This window comes from Dufourea novaeangliae, unplaced genomic scaffold, assembly GCF_001272555.1.
Source record: "Dufourea novaeangliae isolate 0120121106 unplaced genomic scaffold, ASM127255v1 scaffold115, whole genome shotgun sequence".
Taxonomy (NCBI): Eukaryota; Metazoa; Arthropoda; class Insecta; order Hymenoptera; family Halictidae; genus Dufourea; species Dufourea novaeangliae.
In genome coordinates, this window is record NW_015373998.1 from 223,886 (window position 1) to 244,501 (window position 20,616).

General features: G+C 36.2%; 1 protein-coding gene across 1 annotated transcript in view; it reads left to right on the plus strand.

Annotated features, from left to right (window-relative positions):
* LOC107188070 (lachesin-like) overlaps nt 1-20,616 on the plus strand; it is a 133,475-nt gene that overhangs the window by 105,822 nt on the left and 7,037 nt on the right. The window contains exons 6-7 of the mRNA XM_015576314.1: nt 15,089-15,208; nt 16,862-17,032. Coding sequence (XP_015431800.1) covers nt 15,089-15,208; nt 16,862-17,032 — 291 coding nt within the window. The remainder of the gene's footprint in view (nt 1-15,088; nt 15,209-16,861; nt 17,033-20,616) is intronic.

Consider the following 20,616-nt stretch of genomic DNA (forward strand, 5'->3'; position numbering starts at 1 on the left):
AATAACGAGGAAGGAATTGGCGCGGGGGCGGAATAGGAAACGTATAGGAGAGAGAATATGAAATGAATGAAAGTCGAAGGGAAGCTGTGCCCTCTTGCGTGAAACTTTTTGGGTGAGATTAGAATCCGAACGCGGAGATTGATGGAGCCGTGACAGTTCGGAGCATTAGGGGATTTGGATCGTTTTTATTGATGGGTTTTCTTATTCTGATATCGAATTTTTTAAAAGATTGCTGCATTATCTAGACAGATAGAAATATGTATTTATTGCCAGTCAAATTGCAAGATGGTTAAAATGTTTGACAACATAATCATTCGTATCGAGGCCTCAGAATACGAAACTTAATTCATCAAACCTATATGTACAACAGCTTTTCTTTCGTTTCTTTCACTTGGCTGGCGCAACAAGACCACTTATGTATATGTATATACATAGTACCGATCACCTAAGTGTTTTGAACAGTGTATATCGCCTCATAATTAAAACAAGTAGTGGACCACTTTATTGGTACATTTAATATACGTAAAAATTCATCCAAGCAACATCCACCTCGAAGAAAGATCCAAATCGAACCCGAAAAACGCAACATGTGAGGGTCCGCGAGAAAATAAAACACAGAACCTGAGAAAAGAAGGAAAAACGAATGTTGAAAGGAAAAGGGTTGAAGGATTACCTTATCGATACATGTAATACTTCATTCGGAACTAATCGAAATAGAAATTCTGAAACAACATCAAAGCAAATGAATGACCGTGATATAGTAAAGAACAAAACCTGATAAAAGAACGAGGAACGAACGTTGAAAGGAAAAGAATTAAAGAATTACTTTATAGATCCCTCCATCTAATACTTCATTCTGAACGGATCGAAAACAAAATTCTTCCAAACAACAACCACCTTAAAGGAAGATCCTAATCGAACCAGAAAGGCATAACAAATGAGGGACCGCAGGAGAGTAGGGAACAAAACCTAATAAAAGAATGAAGCACAATCATTCAAAAGGAAAGGGTTGAGAGAACCCAGAACGTCGCGACGACGGACGAGTTAAGTCGCGGTTGCGACTACGTTTCCCGGTGTCTTAGATCCAGGATGGGGGAGGGGGAGATAGGTAATTCTTCCCCGGAAATTGGATGTACCCTAGGTTCATGCCACGATCTTGCACCTGCCCTCGGGCGATAAGATCGTGCGGGATAATCGAATTTCATTGAATACGCTCGGTACCCGCAGACCATATAGACGATTGCGTCCGCGAGCTATTGCTTCGAAATTCAACCGATCGGGGGCCATTGTCGACGGAGAGACCAGAACGAGGGGGTTAAAGTGGGTGGGCTAGAGAAGGACAAACTGGATCATCCCCGAAGATGGCCGTGGATCTGTCGTCTACGACGGGTACGATCGATCCCCCCTCCGTCTTCGGTTCGTTCCTGATAGTTACATCTCCGCTGCAAAGCGAGAAATTTACTTGGTCCCGTTAACGGGGAAGAACGATCGTTCCCTTTTATCTTTTCAAATACACGGAAGAAGCTATCCACCCCAGCACAGCCCGTCCCCCACCATTTTGATAATCGTCGTCGTACTTCTCGCGGCGAAACGGGAGCGCAACAGAGTGTGAATTCCCGTCCAGGCACCACCGATCGTTAAAGGCTTCCACAGGATTTAATTTTGATACCACCCTCGAAGAACACGTCGTTACGACACAATTCTTATAGGTGTCGGGCGTGATAATGCGTATTGTGCCGCTGGGATACAAGCGACCGGCCGTTTCTTTTTCGGGGTTGGATCCTTTTACGTGGAATTGTCTCTTTTCTGTAAGAGATAAGGGATTCCCGTCGTCGATTGCGCTGGAGACGAAATAATATGCAAAGTGGTCCCTGGGAAATACGGAAATTAAAACTATTCAATGGAATGGATTTTTTGGTCTCTTTTCTTTACTGATCTTTGCGGGGTGTTAAATCCTACTGTTGTCCTTTGTTTAGTTGAGGGGTTACGACAATGTTGAAGGACACAATGCTCAGCTGTTGGTGTATAAGCTTATTTATATTTCACTGAAAGGTAGAGAAATTTAGAGAAACTTTTGGAGAAATTACAGAACAGATTTGGACCAGGAAAATCAAGAATTTAAGGAGTTGAGAACTTCGCTAGGACGAGGAATACCTAAAGGCTGTAGAGGCGTTAAGGATTAATGTCTCGTATACGCTGATCTGTGGATAAATTCGGAAGATTGAATAAGTTCTGAATCATTCGTTCTGAGTTTCGTGGTTCCTATGAGATGGAGTTTCTTCATGGTATGTAATTGAACCAGTCTCATGGAGAGTTTTAACTTCAAGGATGAACTGAGCGATAGTTACCATCGAGTGGAAAGTATGGTTTTTATATTTTCGTAATCAGTCAACATTTTAAAACACTGAATTTATAACGGAAAGCTTTGCAGAATCGAACAATACCTTTTATTACTTCGTTGCCAAACATTGTATTTTTACGTGACCCCAGACAACGAAAAATCCGGGGTTGTTTTTGTTATCTGTCGTTTATACACCAAATAACTTGGTACAAATGTTATATTTTCAGAAATAATAGTTTCACGTACTGATAAATGAAAATCGCAATAAATTTAGCATATTTTTTTTATTTTTTTAAAAAGTACAAGTTTAAACCCGGTTTGATGCAGCAAGTACAGATGATTTACTTCTTCAGCCAATAAACAAAATTTTCATGATCACAGAACCCATACCAATTAAATTTCATTGATATTATTCTACGAATATTTGCTTTGCGACACAGTTATTTAAATGATTAACCAATATAACGTTCCTCCCCTAACCGCTTGAACTTATACATTTGAAACAATTCTAGAATAGTCCAAAGTCTCAGGGATAGTAATTGTACCAATCAGCGACGCTTCACGATTTTACTCCGTGCAATGTAGTTCAATGGGTCACGCAGGCAATTTTTATCAAGTCTACTAAAAATAATACAACGCAATAAACGATCATTTTATCCAGTTATGTTCGTAAGAACTGCCTCTCTTAATCTCAAGTCTATTTTACAACACAAAAATTCCATAAGAAACACCATCAACCGATCAAGGAAACCTTGAACAGACCGTTTCTAAAGTTTAAATACGAAATTTACGCGGAAGTTACGATATTCAACATTTTTATCGAGCGCAGCGTAGCGCAATAGGTCGAGAGAGATAATTTTAAACGCGTCCTACATACAGCGGAGGTGGGAAATCAGATTAATAATCTCTGGCCTGTGAATTAAACACGCGGTGGCTCAAATTCAGCGCGTAATTCCCAATTGTGCAATAGCTGGTCATTATTGCGCAGAAAGCGTGCTTAACCGTTGCCAGCACCTTCCCCATTCTCCCCCACCCATTCACTGGCCGTCTGTTGTACGACACTTGAATAGCAACGCGTGAATGGAAATAACCGAGTACGTTCACCGAGGCGTGCACCGGTTAATTGTCGGCTGATTACGCGCAATTTGTTAAATCCACGGAAAACAAATTTGACTGTCCAATCGGATGTTTTTACATCGCCAAAACGATATGCTCTTTTCTTGTATCATTTTCAATTCCAATTCTCCGGGAGGGTGATTCTAGTGTAACAGCTCTACTAGCAGGTAATCTTTGAATGAATTTTTCTTGAGAAAATTATAAGTGTACAGCAAATCGTCGATGAGTGTTCGAAGGCTGAAGAAAACTCTGAACATGAAATATTTTATAAATTAATGGCCATATGTGGCTAAAACAAATACCATTGACTTCAGAATTTCAAGCTCTATCACTGTGTTAAACCTCATTAAAAAGTCAGAGTTACAACTGGGGATCATCTCCTTGTTAGTGCCAAGGAACTTTGGAGCACTCATCGAAAATTTATTGTATTGATAATATGTAAAGAAATAAACTGCCTTAGGGTATAAGATATTTTTTAATTACTAAAAAGATTTTTGTAGATCAATTCTCTCTATTATTTTGCGGACAAGTGTACGATCGTGTTATCTATCACAGTCGAATTTGAAAGGAAAAAGTGAAAACTATTCTTAAAGTTAGTAAGTTTACGCAGTGATTATATCTATGTCTAGAAAAGAAGCATGAAAAAATTGAAAAAGTTCTAGCGTGTTGAAGAAAAATAAACCTTTCACGACGGAAAAATTGATTTTACATTGTTTGGACAAGTATTAGAAATAAAATCGCCAATTTTAAAAACGGTTTCGTGGAAAACGCGTTTAACCCTTTATGTCCTAAAAATAGTTTGCAGTTCCACTTATATTACAATAAAATACTGCTAGAAGTATTTACTATAAAATGCTATCAGCACTCAGAGATACCTTATTGAGCTGTTCGATTAACAAAATACAAAAAATAAAAGTAAAGAAAAAACATTTATGATATTTTTGTTCTGTCGGAAAATATTATTTTTCATTTTTGAATTGATTTACTACACGATTGGTGACATTCTCCACACAATGGATTCTTTGAATCCTTTAATATCGAAATTCTTGTTTCTTATCCTATTTTCAATCGTTTCTCGACCGTTAACAGTAGCAAGCTCTCCGCCATTACATTTCATAATACACAACGAGGACTTTGTTGCAGCACATTTTCATTTCCATAAATGCATATGTAACGTTCATGGTCTCTGTCCCTTTTGTTTTATATAAAGAGTAACATTCTGAGCGGAATAATGATATATGCGATAAAATCACGAATTGTAACAGAGAGATTATTATGGTGCATTGCTTATTCTTTGTCAAATAAATAATGTGGTGGTTAATTTTTTTTTTTTATTGAGACACCAATACACGAAGAAACATTAATGTATTATAGAAGAAAATTATAACTTACAGGGTAGAATGGAACAGCGTGTTATCTTATTTGAGCAGAAATACTACATCCTTCTCTCGTCGAGGGCCGTAGAAAATTCTAGTTTTCGTGGACCGTACTTATCTCTTGGAAATCGCATACTACTAGGAAACTCCTCGGCATACGACCCAAGAGCACACTTGGAGACCCCTAATGTGCTGCCTTGTAAGCTTCTTTTGTGTGAAGAAACACGGGCTCGCCGTTTAAGTGGACCCCGAGACTTCGGAAAATTCTACTCCTCAACGAATCCCTACCCTCCATATCATAATCGGCTGCTTTTCTACGAATTTCTCGCTATTCAATTTATTATCTACATTTGATCGACGAGAATTCCACTGGGTGAACCAATAACTTCGACCATATGGAAAATCTTCGTTATTTTTAGAGATATGAAAAAAATTGGAAAAAAATTTTTCACCTATTTCAAAATGTCCTATTATATTGGAAACAATCATGTAAATTATTATTATTATGTAATTGGTATTTGTTATTTCATAATAATATACCAATATATCTTTATTACCTATCAGTAACATATAATAATAGGGCCAAATTATGCAGACACCTACTACCCCTCAAGATGTGGGTTCCATAATTTCATGATCTTCATTTTGCAAGAAACTAACAACCCATGGAACAACTCTTACATTCTACAATCATTAATACTCCAAGCCACAGAAAATTAAAAACAAAACTTAGATTAACGATAATAAATTTTAAATGATATTAATTACACTACTTACTATCAAATAAGCCATTAAAAAGCATTGTAAACCAGCAACAAAACTTTTTGTTTTAAATTAATATCTTCAAACTAAATTTACTTCATTTCAGATCATTAAGGGTTAATAGCTTTCCGCATAACTTGGCCCAATTGAAGCAAGGAACATACAAAATTTATACAGAGATTCCTTATATTAGGAAGAAAACGAGATTCAAAGAAAACAAAACGTGCTGCTGTTAAATGTGTTCCGGGTTATTTGTAAGGCTACGACTGTTTCAGGCGCGCACAAAACAGTTTCTCCGATGCAAATACATTACCAGTGTTAATCAATCGCGCGTTAAACTCGAACGTAACGGATAGGCGGTGGCGTGATCAGGCCGCGAGGAGTTTTACGCCCGGGCCGGAGGAGTCGGTCAAAAGTTAGAAGTTAATCCGCACGAATCTAAATTAAGTCCCACGAGCGAGGCGGACTAGATAGATAGCTGCTGGGCACGTTTAGTTAGACGGGAGGTGAGGGAGGGTAGAACAGTTGGCTGCCTCGTAGATTTAACCCTTTAATTTTCTCCGACCGAAATATTCCGTAGAAGCAGGCCAACATTTAGAAATAACTTCGCGAGTACGCTCGCTTCCATTCTGACCCTGTTTCGTTCAACGAACCACCGTTTGTAATGCATTCTAGACTCGTGTAAATTACTAATTCCTGGAGACGTGAAATTTTCTTCGTTGGGTCGTTAACATTCGATATAAAAAAAATGTTTGCGTAGCTTTCTTAAATTGTTCTGGCCTGAATTAGAAATAACATACACTAGAAATGGTGAAAATTTGATGAATAATACTGTTTATCATATGTATCGAGGACTATGGTAGTAGGCCAGTAAATTCATAATTAATCATTGAAGTATGAATTTCTTGAGTTCATGAATCAATCAGTTCAATAGACCCCGATAGGCAAGGCTCCCAACGTAGGTACGGCGAACGTTCGCGGGTTCCTTGCAAATTGAAGCAGCCTCACGCATTGTGCAAGCATTTATCGCGGCTGTCTGCGTTAATCAAACTGATTACAACTGCCGTAAATCACTGCCACCGCGCGGAACAATTTCGGGGGCCAGTTCACCTCTTCTGGGACAAATTGTTCGAAGCTTTATTTCGTTCCCGCGCGCAATTCCGCCGCTTTCGTAGGATCGCCGTGTGGGATCGGTGCAATTGTTTATGACGATACGAACGCGGCGAATTTACGAGGAGGAGGACCGTCAAGAAACACTGAAATTAGCGAACCGTTGTTGTTGCATATTCTATGTTCCCGGGCGCTTAATCAATAGTGAAAGTATTATGTAAATTCCGAGAGTATTTGGAATAGAATGAATACAACTTATACATGATTAGTTGTGTTTTTAGTTTAATTTTTTGAATACGTATACGCAAGTTTAGATTTTTGTGAAACAATTAGTGAACAGAACAGTTATAGAAACAGTTAATTTTATTTCCAATAATGTTATAGTTTCATTGTGTATTTTTTACAATACCCTAAAATGATCAATTTTTTTCTATTAAAATTGTAGATCCATTGTATGTTTTTAAGCATACCTGAAAGCGATCCATCATCTTAGATATGTTCGCTTGAATAATTGCTTCATCTTCCCTCCATGCAACATTTTCGTATATTTGACCCAAAATAGAAGTTTAATTTTGAATCACGCTGTATATTACACAAATTCATGAATTAACTTACATTGATATAATTTAAATTTATCACAATCTGGTGATATACAAATATATTACTTGAATTCAGTTATAACTTTGGTCCAACTGCATTTATGGAGTAGTAAAATGATAGCTCGTTGAACCAGGCATCATAGTGAAATAAATAATGTAACAATTTTTAATACTTCCATGCATATAATTTGTACCATACCACAAACGATCTGAAATTTGAGAAAGAAGGCTTCGAATAACGTTTGTCTTCTAATAACAACAAATACTCCAGTGAAATCACAACATGCCGGAGGATAAATTTAAATTTTTTTTTATTGTCCATACTCGAGTCAGAAATGCCGCCTCTTGCTTCCACAGATAAGAACTTTACGCGCATACTTTCCCTATACTTCTTACACGTTAAACTGCAGTTTACGATTTCTGGTTTACATCCTTTTTACGCGGCGCGCTTTTTTAGGCGGGCTATCGTGATTTATGATCGCGTTATCGTTTGCAACATCACAGCCGATGGATTCCTTCGAATGGCATCGATGGAAGCGTTCCTATCGTACGGATCCGGTCACCGACAGAAAATGGAATCGTTCTCGGTTGAAAACAGGAATTGTCCGTGTCCACGCGAACTATTCACGAAAAGTTTGTAATTTCTTGAATAAAAATTAATACCGAAATTTATAGCACAGTCAAAGGGCGAATGAACTTCTATTTTAAAATAAATCGAAATGTTTAAAAGTTTAAAAAGTACAACGAATTTGAAGAGGTTAAAAATTCAGATATCACGAGAAAATTTTATAATTTACTCACTACTGGTATTATTTATACTAATTTTTAATAAGAGTGGTTATGTTCCACCACTGTTTGATTTTCGTCATTTTATACAGTCTGATACTAAGAAAGGAACAAGATCAATATTAAACAAGTAACACAATCATTGATGTACACATCAAATGGAAAAGGCAGATTATGGTCAGACGTGCTGCCCGATGCTGTATAAAACAAGTATTTGATGACTTTCAAAATTGATTTTTTCAGAAATGAAGCTTCTTGGAAAAAAATGTTATCGTAATTGAACATATTCTCCAAATTCTTGACGAATGACTCGATTGTATCAGAAATAAATTTCGGGTATGAATATGAAAAGTTTGGAAGCAATCTTTTACTAATAATATAAAAAAATCACAAGTAGATTAAAAAATATCAAAGAAGTCAGTTATAAGCGCCGAAACAAACAATTAAAGTACTTTCCCAACATGATTAACTCCACAAAAATAATTCTAAATACAGAAAGTTAAGCTCAAAAGTGCTTTGGCGCTACAATTTTAAAAAATTCCCGAAATGGAGTTAGTCACTTTGGGCTGTGAAGAACTCAGATAACACTACATCTATTTACGAATTACACGATAGGACTACGTTAAATTCATATGATTTCAGGTGTTATTTGCATAAAACCGTGGTGTTTCGCACGAATATCCATCGCATCGAGTGCAATTTTAAACCGTCTGTCAATGTTGAACGAAATAACGTCGCGCGTCTATTCACGGTGTCTCGCAGCGACGCAGAGAACCGCGAAGGTTGCACCACTACCAAAGAAGAACGAAAGTCTGTCCCTTTAGCTGAGAAGCAAAGGGAATTTCGCTTCCTATGGTAGCTATCCCCGCAAAACCACAGTCTGCTCCCTGGCCAGTCAACCCAGAAACCCATTACAGGATTTCCTAGCGTTTTCCCTGCAGCATGGCAAGCGTATTCCGCTCGACCATATTCATCTAGTCTTCACTTAGAGTTCCAGACTCACCTCGAAAGCTTCAGATTTCTTCCCATTTTTCGGGGTACTTGAGAGAAATCTACGCTGTCCGCATGTTTCGTGACCTGGATTGGTGTTTCATTTTATTTTTCACTATATGTATACATATAGAGTATAGTGAAATCAAAATGACAGATGACCATGATTTTAGTAGTCCAGTGAGTAGTTGCTACTCATTATAGTACTCTACTGATGTTGTCAGGAATGATCTTCATTCTACAATACATGTCTGATCACTGATGGTCCCTATTCTACTAGCGTGTCTGTGAGGACCCTCATTTCACTAGTCTGGTCAATATTGATCCTCATTCTACTGATGCAATCAGTAATGACCCTGATTCTATTGATGAAGTCAGTAATAAGCCTGATTCTATTGATGAAGTCAGTAATAACTAGACTGCAGATATTTATGCAAATACAGATCTTTCCTGCCTATTTTACCAAAACTGGCATCAAACAAAAATTCCTTCACCTTATTAAGGATTCTATTGGGTTCAAAATAAAACAAACCATGAATAAACTTCATTAAATATTTTTGTATACTAAGATTTAAATAATCGTATATGCCAAAAATGCATAAAATCCGTAGTCTAGTAATGACCCTCATTTTATTCATTTAATCAATGGCAATTACTCTTTTACTGGCCCAGTCAGAAATGATTTTCATTTCACTATTCCGTCATTGATGACCTTCATTCACCAGTTCTAGTCAGAAATGACACTTGTCCTACTGATCTTACAAGGATTAATTTACAGAATTATAATTTACTATAACGATTGAAAAGCCAGTTATCAGCTTCTTGACTGTTACTCATTTCTTCCGAAAACGGGGGTTACTATGACATACTATTATTAAAAAAAAACCATCTCCAAGTAAACAGTTAACATCATAAAACACGTTTAAAAAAATTTCCATAAAATACCCTAAGTTGAAACAACTAAAACAGATGCAAACTTATGGAAAGCAACAGAAAATGTTATTAGAATAATCACTGAACGCGTCAAGTTCTCCTCTCCTTTCCAACCTATGTTAACACTATTAATTCTGGGCCCGTCAGGGCTAAGTAATCCTTAGATTAGTTTTAGAATCAGTGTACTCAATATAGCAGTTGCTGTAAGTTACACCGTAGGTTGCCGGCAATACAAGTTAAGAAGGATTTATTAGAGGTTATCACGAAAGTTCTGATATCATAGCACTAATTCTCATCATGAAGATCGGCTACCTACGGCGAGACCACATAAAGCGGCTTGACCAGCCGACCTGGAAACCTATTAGGGCGTCCCAATGTTTCGCCTTACAGGCTTACTTCGCCGCCCGCAATCGCATCAGGGGACACACCTTCGTCGGGATCCTAAGCTATTAGTCGGGATTTCTCTTTCCTCCAATTTAAATGATTTATTTCGCGGCGAGCCGACCTATCTCGGACCAAATACCGTCCCTCAGCCTTTAACGTTCAAAGGGTCGGACAAGTGTGTAACGCGTCGCGAAGAAGCGTATTTTTGCGAATTATTCCTTTCGGTGTAAAATTAACTTTTATGTTCAACAACGTTCTAAAAAAATTTGCGATCATTCTTCACTGTTACTCTAGTCGAACACCATTAAAGGTTCAGCCATACGAGGCCACCAGACTCTTCCTCGTCGCTGACCTTTTCACTGTTTATTCAATTAATAGATAATTTGATTTGTCAATAAATAATATCGGATGACGAATACATTACGGCGGGATTAATGATACGGTGGATAGCTATAGTATTATAATTGTACCCGTGCGGTCCATTTTGTACTATTCCGTGAAATATTCGAATATCCAATTAATTAACTGTATTACAGCGTGGTATATTTATAATGACCACCTTTGTCGGAAACGATAAATGGATGGTTTTAATGCAATCGATATAGCGACGGCACTACTAAAATTAATACAAGTTAATTAGATGGTAGTTTATAATTGGAGACTGATTTTAGCAATTAACTTGTTGGTAATTAGAAATTTATATTAAGCCTTTCTATCCAAAATCATTTATTACGCCATATAGAATATCCAGGCTGATAGCATCAGTTATAAATGTTAGGTAAATTAGCGAATCCAAATGGAAGCAGACAAGCAGAAAACGTTAAATTCGTGACGACGTATACAAATGATCCAAACTGTTTGCTAATTACTTCTTAACGTCATTTTCTTCGTGAATAATTGAATTACTAGTGTTATTTACTTTATGATTAAATATTCATATCTGACAAAAAGTGTCTATATTAACAGTAATAATCAATTAGTTACAGTTAAATATAGTGTTTTTTCCTTAAAACATTTGCAGAATATTGATTGAGAAAAAAAGGAACCATCTTGTTACGATAAATCACAAATCATTTAAGAAGTTATTGACGACCTTTTCACGAAATTCAATTGTTCCCAGAAATTCGATTGTTTAAACATGTATTTATGGTGGTACGGACATCTTTATCCGTGTTTTTGGTGTCGTCGCAGTTACGCCAACCCACTCCCCCCCAGCCAATTACAGAACTGGATTGCGTTCGGCTCATTAATCTAAACATCGAACCGAAACGACGGGGCCACAATCGAGCCACGACTAAATGAATATACGCGTTGCTACCAGCAGGATACGAGTGTCGAGATATAAAGATTGATTTATTAGCCCCATAAGTCTGTAACGGCGTAAAAGTTTTAATTGGGCCGCTGACGTATTAAATAATTCTCTCCGGTCGCATCGTTTGACTCGATCCTCGAATTGCTCGTGAAAATTGTTTCACTTGAAGCATTCCCCGTCATCTCTGTTCATTTTTAAATCACACATAGCAAACAGACAAAACACTTGTTTGTTAGAACTATGTACCAAAATCTTGCGACCTACGTGCAATACAGAATACTCGTAGTTAATTAAACTGTTTGATAAAAATGATTAAATAACATTTTTGTAGAACCATTTAAATTGGTTAACAGTAGAACTACCAGCATTCGAATGTATACTGAATTGAATTGTATAATATAGTAATATACATAATATATAGTACAATTTAGCATAATATAGTATAACATAAAATGTGTAGTAAATTAAAATACAACATAAATTCCGTCAAAAGCACTATTAGAATTTCGGTAATCGTAAAATAAGGAATTGGCTATTCGTCAGTTTATCATGAATATGTAACACTCAATGTACTTGAAACAACTAACAAAATCCATCAACTTCTACGATACTTATTCACAACACGGAATACCAATTATAAACTAAAACAGAAATCGGAAATTCTGAAGTCCCCTTCACATCCGGATTTCAGTATCATCGAAATCTACTGCAAATTATTCGGAACGCTTTCACTTGAACCGCGTTATTAACTTCTTGAGGGATTATAGTCGCTTATATGTGTACGTTTAATTCCTCTTTCATTGAAGCATTATTCCGAAAGATGAATATATACTGAATAGAAATTTTTCCCAACAAAAGAAAGATATCCTACCAATTGATCGTCAGTAATATTCGTAAATATGTTTTAAATAAATACAACCGAAAAGGAAGAAAAATCATTTTCTCCAGGTCTTAATAAATGTATCCCTAATGAGTTTAAAATATAGAAGGTGCTAATAGAAATCTGAGATACTTTCACAGGCACGATTCTACATGCCAACAGTAAAACGAAAATCAAGAATAAGGAAAATGCGTTCGAAGTAGAAGTATACTAAACAGCTTCAAACAATATAGAAAAAAAGGAAAAATGTAACAAATAATACAAAATTAAAGAAAAGGAAACATGTAATACATTTAAAAAAAAACAATTATTTTCCGGGATTCCAACCATCGATACAGTGGTATAAGAACCTAGCACTTAACCACTTTCATTACCATAGCTGTTGCAATTAGCTTCTATTACTCCTGTATTTGTTAAATTCATCAAAATTAAATATAAAATATCTTCATAAAAAATTAATCTAGTCTTGTTTTTGCTCCAGATTCATCAGAAAAAGTTTCATTTTAAAATCGACGACCCAACGACTGTGACTTCTCCTTGTTAGTTTGGCAACTAGAATCCACCTCGTTAAAGTATACCAGATTTTTATTAACATTCCATAGACTGATTAGATAAGTCGTCTGACGAAGCTTCTCTTACACCTCGTCCTCCAACGAGATGCACGGACAAACGCATCTCCGGTTAAAAGAACTGGCCATTGGAAAGGAGGGGGGGGGGGGTTGGCCGTTAAAGCCTAAGCAGCTCACAGAAAGCTGCTTACGATCTTCGGAGACGAAGAACGTGCTTCTGAGGGTTCACCTGGTTCGTTCTAAATGACAGACTGTCAGCCGTGTCATCATTTCATTAGCATGATTTACGTGGCCTCTTCCCCTACCCTTCGGTAGCCAACTAATGGGTTCCACGAAAGCCACGAACATCATGAAATACCACGTAAGGCGATTGCTTCGCGCAACCGGTGCGCAATACAGATCGGTCCCGTGATCTTTGTTATTTTTATTGCGCCCCCGTGAATCCCTTTCCTTTCGGTACATTCGTGTACAATAGCGACCCCGGGAATAAATCTGAACTTGTACCTCGAGAAAATAGAGGATCCGTTACCATAAAGCAGTTCCGGACGCAACCTCAAGAAAAGACAATCGAACGATATTCGCGATGAACTTTCGTCCTACAATTCCCTCGATACGGCTATTAAGAATATGTTAATTATTGGAAATGCAGATGCATCGTTTTTGCAGATCAGACTTCAATTACAGTGATTCCTCGATGAATGCGACACGAGCAACGACGTTATTCCCATCACTGGGGGAGTCCCCCTGTGGAACCAATCAAAACATAGTAAACAGAGGCTAAGTAGAGGCTTGGCTTCGGGCAAAATATAAACTTATGAGGGGCTGAAAACCTTTCCGTTGCACTCATCGAGACATTACTGTAGATTGCTTTTCTCTTTGGGGACGAACACTGTGTTTATGAGATATAATAGATTGTTCGTTGGTGCAACTGATGGAAGTTTGAACAAGATATTTAGATGAGGTCAAGCATGTTTCGTTTCTAAATTTGAAATGGAAAGTATTCAACAAGTAATTATTGTTGAAGTTGACAAATATGTTGTTTTAGTATTTATCACGTTTTACTCTCCGAAAATAACACGTAGTCTACTTGTCTGATCACATACAGATAATAGTAGACTTATTTTTACAGGCTTTAATTTGATTTTTTTCTCGTTAGGGACGAACACTGTGCTTGTCAAACAGGGCTTGATCATTGGTACAGCTGATCAAGATTTGAAGAAACTATTTAGACGAGGTTAAGCGTATTTCGTTTCTAAACTTTAAATGGAAGATATTTAGAATTAAGTATCTTTCTGACCTGGGCTGACGTCTATTCTATTTAGTTGGCCAAGGATGGGTCTTATTGCTCTCATTTAACTCACAATCGTAACCATTACACTTATTTACCCAACCAAAGACCACACCTACTGTCTTTGTCAGACCAAAGGCGATCCCTATTACACTCATCAGACAACAGCTGATCCTGTTTGGTGGTCCCAAAGCATCCAAATTTTTATTGAAATCAATCCCACGAAACAATTCATTCAAGTGCAGGCTGAAATAACAGATACCCAATGTAAATATCGGAATTTTCTCCCCGATCACTCATTCACAAATATCATCTCCACTGTTTGCCTTCAAATTTATTTTGACAATTTGATGAAAACTCAATTTTAATAAACCATCACAGACACCAATAAATTGTTTCCGCATTTTCGTCAGGTATACACACAAATTTGCATTATTACCCCGTGAAGAATTCTTTCGTGACCACTGCCACGTTGACGTTAATTAATCGGAATCGAATTTACTTTAACGGAACGCATCAGCCCCGCCACGTTTCGTTGGTCGTTATCGCTGCCAATGACAAATCGCACCGGGGCCGATAATTATTACATACACGTATACTTTATGTTTGGCTATTGATTAATGATATCACGATAAATTGCAGTTCACCCGATGGTTCAAGTACCGAACCAGCTAGTCGGTGCACCAACTGCAACCAACGTTACGCTGGCTTGCCTCGTGGAGGCTTCCCCGAAGGCTATTAATTATTGGACACGGGAATCAGGTAAGATTCAATTAACTATCGCCTGTATCAGTTTTCATTTCGTTCCCGTCTGTGACCGCACAATGCCTAGGGGAGAAGGGGCAGAACCCGTGGCGGACATTTAAAAATTCATTTATTTTTCCGGTTTTACGGTCGAGAAACTGTGCGATCCGCGTTTGTAGCAAAAAATTCGCGAATCGATATGTTTATCCGGCACACTCGGCCGGATAGGAGGGCCACCGTGCTTTTTCGTTTCCCGATAAATATAATTTGTCACGGCGCGCTCGTAGTTGACGAACAGAGATACGTCACGCGCAGAAATTTGTGCTCGATCTAGAACCGAATACTGTATCGACTGCGAATTCGCGTTGGACTAAATGCCTGGTGACCACTTATTTTGTAAATTATTTAGCAACTTCTGTCTCGAGTTTTTGTGTATATTATGAACATTACGCGGGATGATCGATGATTTAACACTTCTTACAAGGGAAGTTATCCAGGTGTGAAATTATAGGAATGAAATAAGTGTCACTCACCTGGAAAATTCAGTACCAACCAAAAAGTAACGTCAAAGTCCGTCTTAAGCAGTTCTGAAAATGGTTATAAATAATTTGCTTTTTATAGTTTTTTCTACTTTTTAGATTCTTTTGGATACATGTAAATAAAATAACCGGAAAAGGAGCAAAAAACACCTAAATGATCGAGTGTTATAACTTCTAACCACTATTTTTTCAAAACTAATTTAACATTTGGGTCACTTCCCTAGTTGGACGCTTTGACAGAACATATTAAATATTTAAAACCTTTTAGATAGACATTTTTAATGAATACTGTGTAATATTCGGAATTAATGTTCTGTAGAATGATGTACTGATGTGATTTCAAGCAAAGGAATTTTTTATATAAAGTGAATATTATTTCGATCGTTGAAAAATAAATATATAAAAGTTCTGCGCACAATATGTATATGTTCTAAAAAAAATAATAACACAGAGTGAACTGCGTGGTAATATACATAAAAGCATATTTGCCCACGTAACGTATATACATATATGTATGCTTTCTGCATTGATTACAAATTCCGTTTCATATTTACAACTTCTACGCTTCTGCTCCCTTTCATCTCGCAATTGCAATTTCTTTTACGAAACAGTCACAACTGAACAGTGACATTGGGAACTCGTAAATTTATAAAATCTTTTAAAAAAGACATATGTGTGAATTTATACGGACATTTGCGGAATAATCCTGTTTGAACATTCGTCTGGTACGAACAGAATTTTTTGTCCACATCATGCATAATTAGGATTACATTCACGTATTATAAATTACTGCGTGGAATATAATATCAATTTCATTCAATATATTTACGTCAACATCTTTAAATATTTAAATAAACTATTGTTATATTTTTTCTGCATGAACGTTCTTGTTCTAGTAATTTAATAAATATTGAAAGTTATCAAGAATTACTACGGACTAAAAAGTTAACTGTAACACATGTATAAATTTTTCAACGCGGACAAGTTTTATGTAATCCTCCAATTTAAGTAAAATTTTTTAAATGAAAGAATAACTGTGAGAACTGTACACGTAGCTAAACCGCCATTACAAACACACCGTGTACAGATGAACCAATTTATTAACGACATGCGTTTATAATTTGCATTGCAGGCGAGATGATAATTAGCAACAACAAGTACTCGATGTCTGAGGTGAAAACGTCACTGTACAGCGTTCAGATGCGATTAGTGATTATGAATCTGCAGAAGCAAGATCTCGGTGGTTACAAGTGCATCTCGAAGAACTCGATTGGCGAAGCTGAGGGCAACATTCGACTTTACAGTGAGTTTCTACGAGTAATGGCTTGATAAAGCTCGAAGCACGTCGTAAAATTTCGACAAAGTACCACAATGTCGAGATTTCATCGATAAACTCGAAATTAGCGTTAATGGATAAATAAAATTATCTGACCATATCACCATTAATATTTTTTACATCATAACTTCGCTATAACCTATAATTTCACCCTTTGTGTTTTATAACTAATTCAATATTTCGTTCTAACAACTGATTTGATGGAATTGCCAAAAATGAAGTAAAAGACTGTTGGCAATAAAACGTGATCCAACTATTTTGGTATGTACGTGTTTGAAGTAAATAATATTATATGTATTACAATGTATTAAAATTTGCATAACACGAGGAAGAAATGCTTGAACAAAAAATCGATTTAATAGTACTGATTTTTAATATACGAAAAGCTTTGGAAATATTCTGGAGTGAACATTTTTAATAAACTACGATGTAACTATTATCATTTCATAAAACTAATAATATGCTATTTAACAAATACCAATAGAGATACTGAAACGTGAATAATAAACAAAATATCGTCGAGGAAACCGGGAGTGTATTTTCATTTAAATAAACAACACGATCCCGTAAAATTCGCGGCATACTGAATGCACCCTGTAAAGTAGATCGAAGAACATAGTTATACGCAACATATAATGGTCGTTCACCTAATGACAATGGCAATTAGCATTGATTATTAATTTCAGCGTAATAGCCGCTGCATCGGGCTGCAATTGCCCAAGCAGCTTATTTTTGCAAAACTGATGATCATCATCTGGTCTAGTTTAATTCTCCGTGCAAATTCAAATATGTTTCCCGATAATTCACGAAAACAAAACCAGTTGTTTCCACGTAGCGCTCGAAAAAAATGTTGTCACGCATTGTTCGTTGTCCCAAACCATAAATTTTCATTAACAATATCATGTCGCTAAAAATTGTAACTTACGATAAAAATATTAAGATAAGTATACAATTTTTATAAAATGAAATTTCCATTTAGAATTTCGTTGCATCTTTCTCAACTGTTTTTTTTATTCTTTTTAAACAGTGTAGCTATAGAAATAATATAATTACAAAAATAAATAACTTTAAAAGGAAGTCATAATGATTATTAGACTGCGGATGTTTATTCACATTTACAATTTTGGCAACTGATATGTAAAAAAACAAAGTTGAACAGAATTATGATTCCTGTACTAGACTTCCTGTAATAATAATCCCTGAATACTATTAAATTTTGCAAAAATTTATATGTCACTACATTTTTCAGATCATAACAGACTATAAATAAACGCCCGCAATCCAATTATTATTATTAACCATTTTCCTACAGTCAAACCATTAGCATAAATAAAATGTCTTCATTCACGTACCAAAGTAACGGTACAAAGATACCCTTTATCGTCGGAATGTAATTTAAAAAGTATATCCGCTACACGAGATAAACAAAGTGTAGTAATACATACAATCTACCCTCGATTCGCTTTAAATTACGAAAAACAAAAATGAAAAGCTCAAGCATTTAAATGCGTTCGTACATACAGAAAATTATTCCATAATCACAAACTCGCTGATTGCAAATCGTGAAATAAATTTGTATGCTCTTTTTTTTTAAACGACTTTTTTTCAACGTGCATACCTGTGTTAATGGCTCCCCCGCGTTACGCGGGCTATTCATCTAAATATTAACCCTAATGATGAAACTTAATACACAGAGTGCCGTGTAGAACTATAGGGTTAAGTGTTCCACAAGGAACTGTGTTCTCTTTTCAAAAAATTTAATGTCATTTGCGGTTTCGTGTCTGACGATACTTCGCAACGCTGGAACAACCAAACCCGTCAAAATGACGGATTTCAAATTTTTTTGACACCATAAAGATCCTTTTGTTAAAAGTAAGGTTCACTTTTCGTTGATTATACATTTTACATTATTCTATTATATTTTATTATATATAATGCATATGAATATATCATACAATTTAATTTAGTATACCTTCAACGCTGATAGTTGTAGTGTTAACACTCTCTAACAACGGAAAAGAAGTAACTAATTGTGTGTATACCTTTGACAAGCTCTCTTTACACTGATAAACATAAAAAAACGTGGAGAAAGACAAATTACATAAGTTAAAAGAAATAATTATCGAAAGACGTTAACTATGCTGCTCAAGCCATCTATAAGGGTAGCAATACAAGTCTATTAACTATTTACTTTTATTTTCCAAATAAAGTATGTCGCGTGAACACGAATACTAGTTTCACGTTGAGATATTCGTGTTTGCTCACGGTAATGTTTATTCGTCCCATTTAACGATAGAAGTTTTCGAGCAAAACTTCCGGGGACAAACGTACGGCACGCATAACCATGCTACAACTTTTAGAATAATCGAATTTATTGCTGTAGCGCGTTCATTGCGCGTGCATTTTATATCACAAACTTCATAATGGAAATCCTCGGGGACAGAATTATGAAGCAAAATTGTGGCTTTAAGGTAATCGTGGCTACTGTTTACGCGCCTTTGTACGCCGTGCGCCCATCTTTTCGAGTACTGGAATCGCGTAGATCCTTCTGTGGGATGAATTTTTAAACGAACACTGCACGACTTATCTAAATTTCGGATTCAACTGCAATTGATTTTGATTTTCTTGCATACTTGGTCCTATATTCTTAGATCGTTAGTTAACAATAATGATATTGTTATATTGTTAAAAATGACTACAAAAATTGATACTACCGCATGACGTAAAATATGTACAGAGAAAGATTTAATTTTGTTACTTATGACAAATATTATAAGTATAATAATATAATCATGTTTAAAGAAAAGATGATTTATTCTATTTATCGTTTTGTTAATGTTTCATTGTGTTACAATTAGTGAGGGATTCTCTTTCCATTATTTAAGTCGATTTCTCTTTCCATTACCTAAGCACCCGTACGTAACAAATCAAGTTTTTCTTTTTAATTTTCTTACATATATTTCATTTATACAAAATATACAGCTTAGAAGGTCAAAATTGTATGGTGTCCGAATACTAACCCTCACCCCTCGTATATTCTCCCAGCTTAATTTATCCCTCGATATAAAATTGACACAGTGGTAAACAATTCATACAATGAAGAGAGCATTAGTTAAATTTACAAATTCTTTAAAACAAACGTCACGGACCTTGAGCTAACTTACACATGGCAAAATAATATAATTTCTCATGCGAAAAATATGTCAGATTGATTTATGGGACGGATGAGGGTTAATATAAATACCTGTAGACTCAAGTTCCTACAAAAGTGGATAAAATCTAATGAGCATTCACCAATATTTTTGATTCAATTAAATTGCAAATCCTCAAACATCGCATTCCAAAAAAAATCGACTTGCATCACTTTCAAGATAAACGGCTCGCATTAGTACAGAAGTTCATTGGGAGGAAGCAAGGAAAAGCGATTTCCTCGTCTCTAGAGGTGGTATCGAGAGTCGATAGGCACGTGGAAGACGTAACAAGTGGGGTGAATCTAGCTTAAGTATTTACGAGGAAATCACCGTAACACGCAGTCCATTATCGGCGCGCGA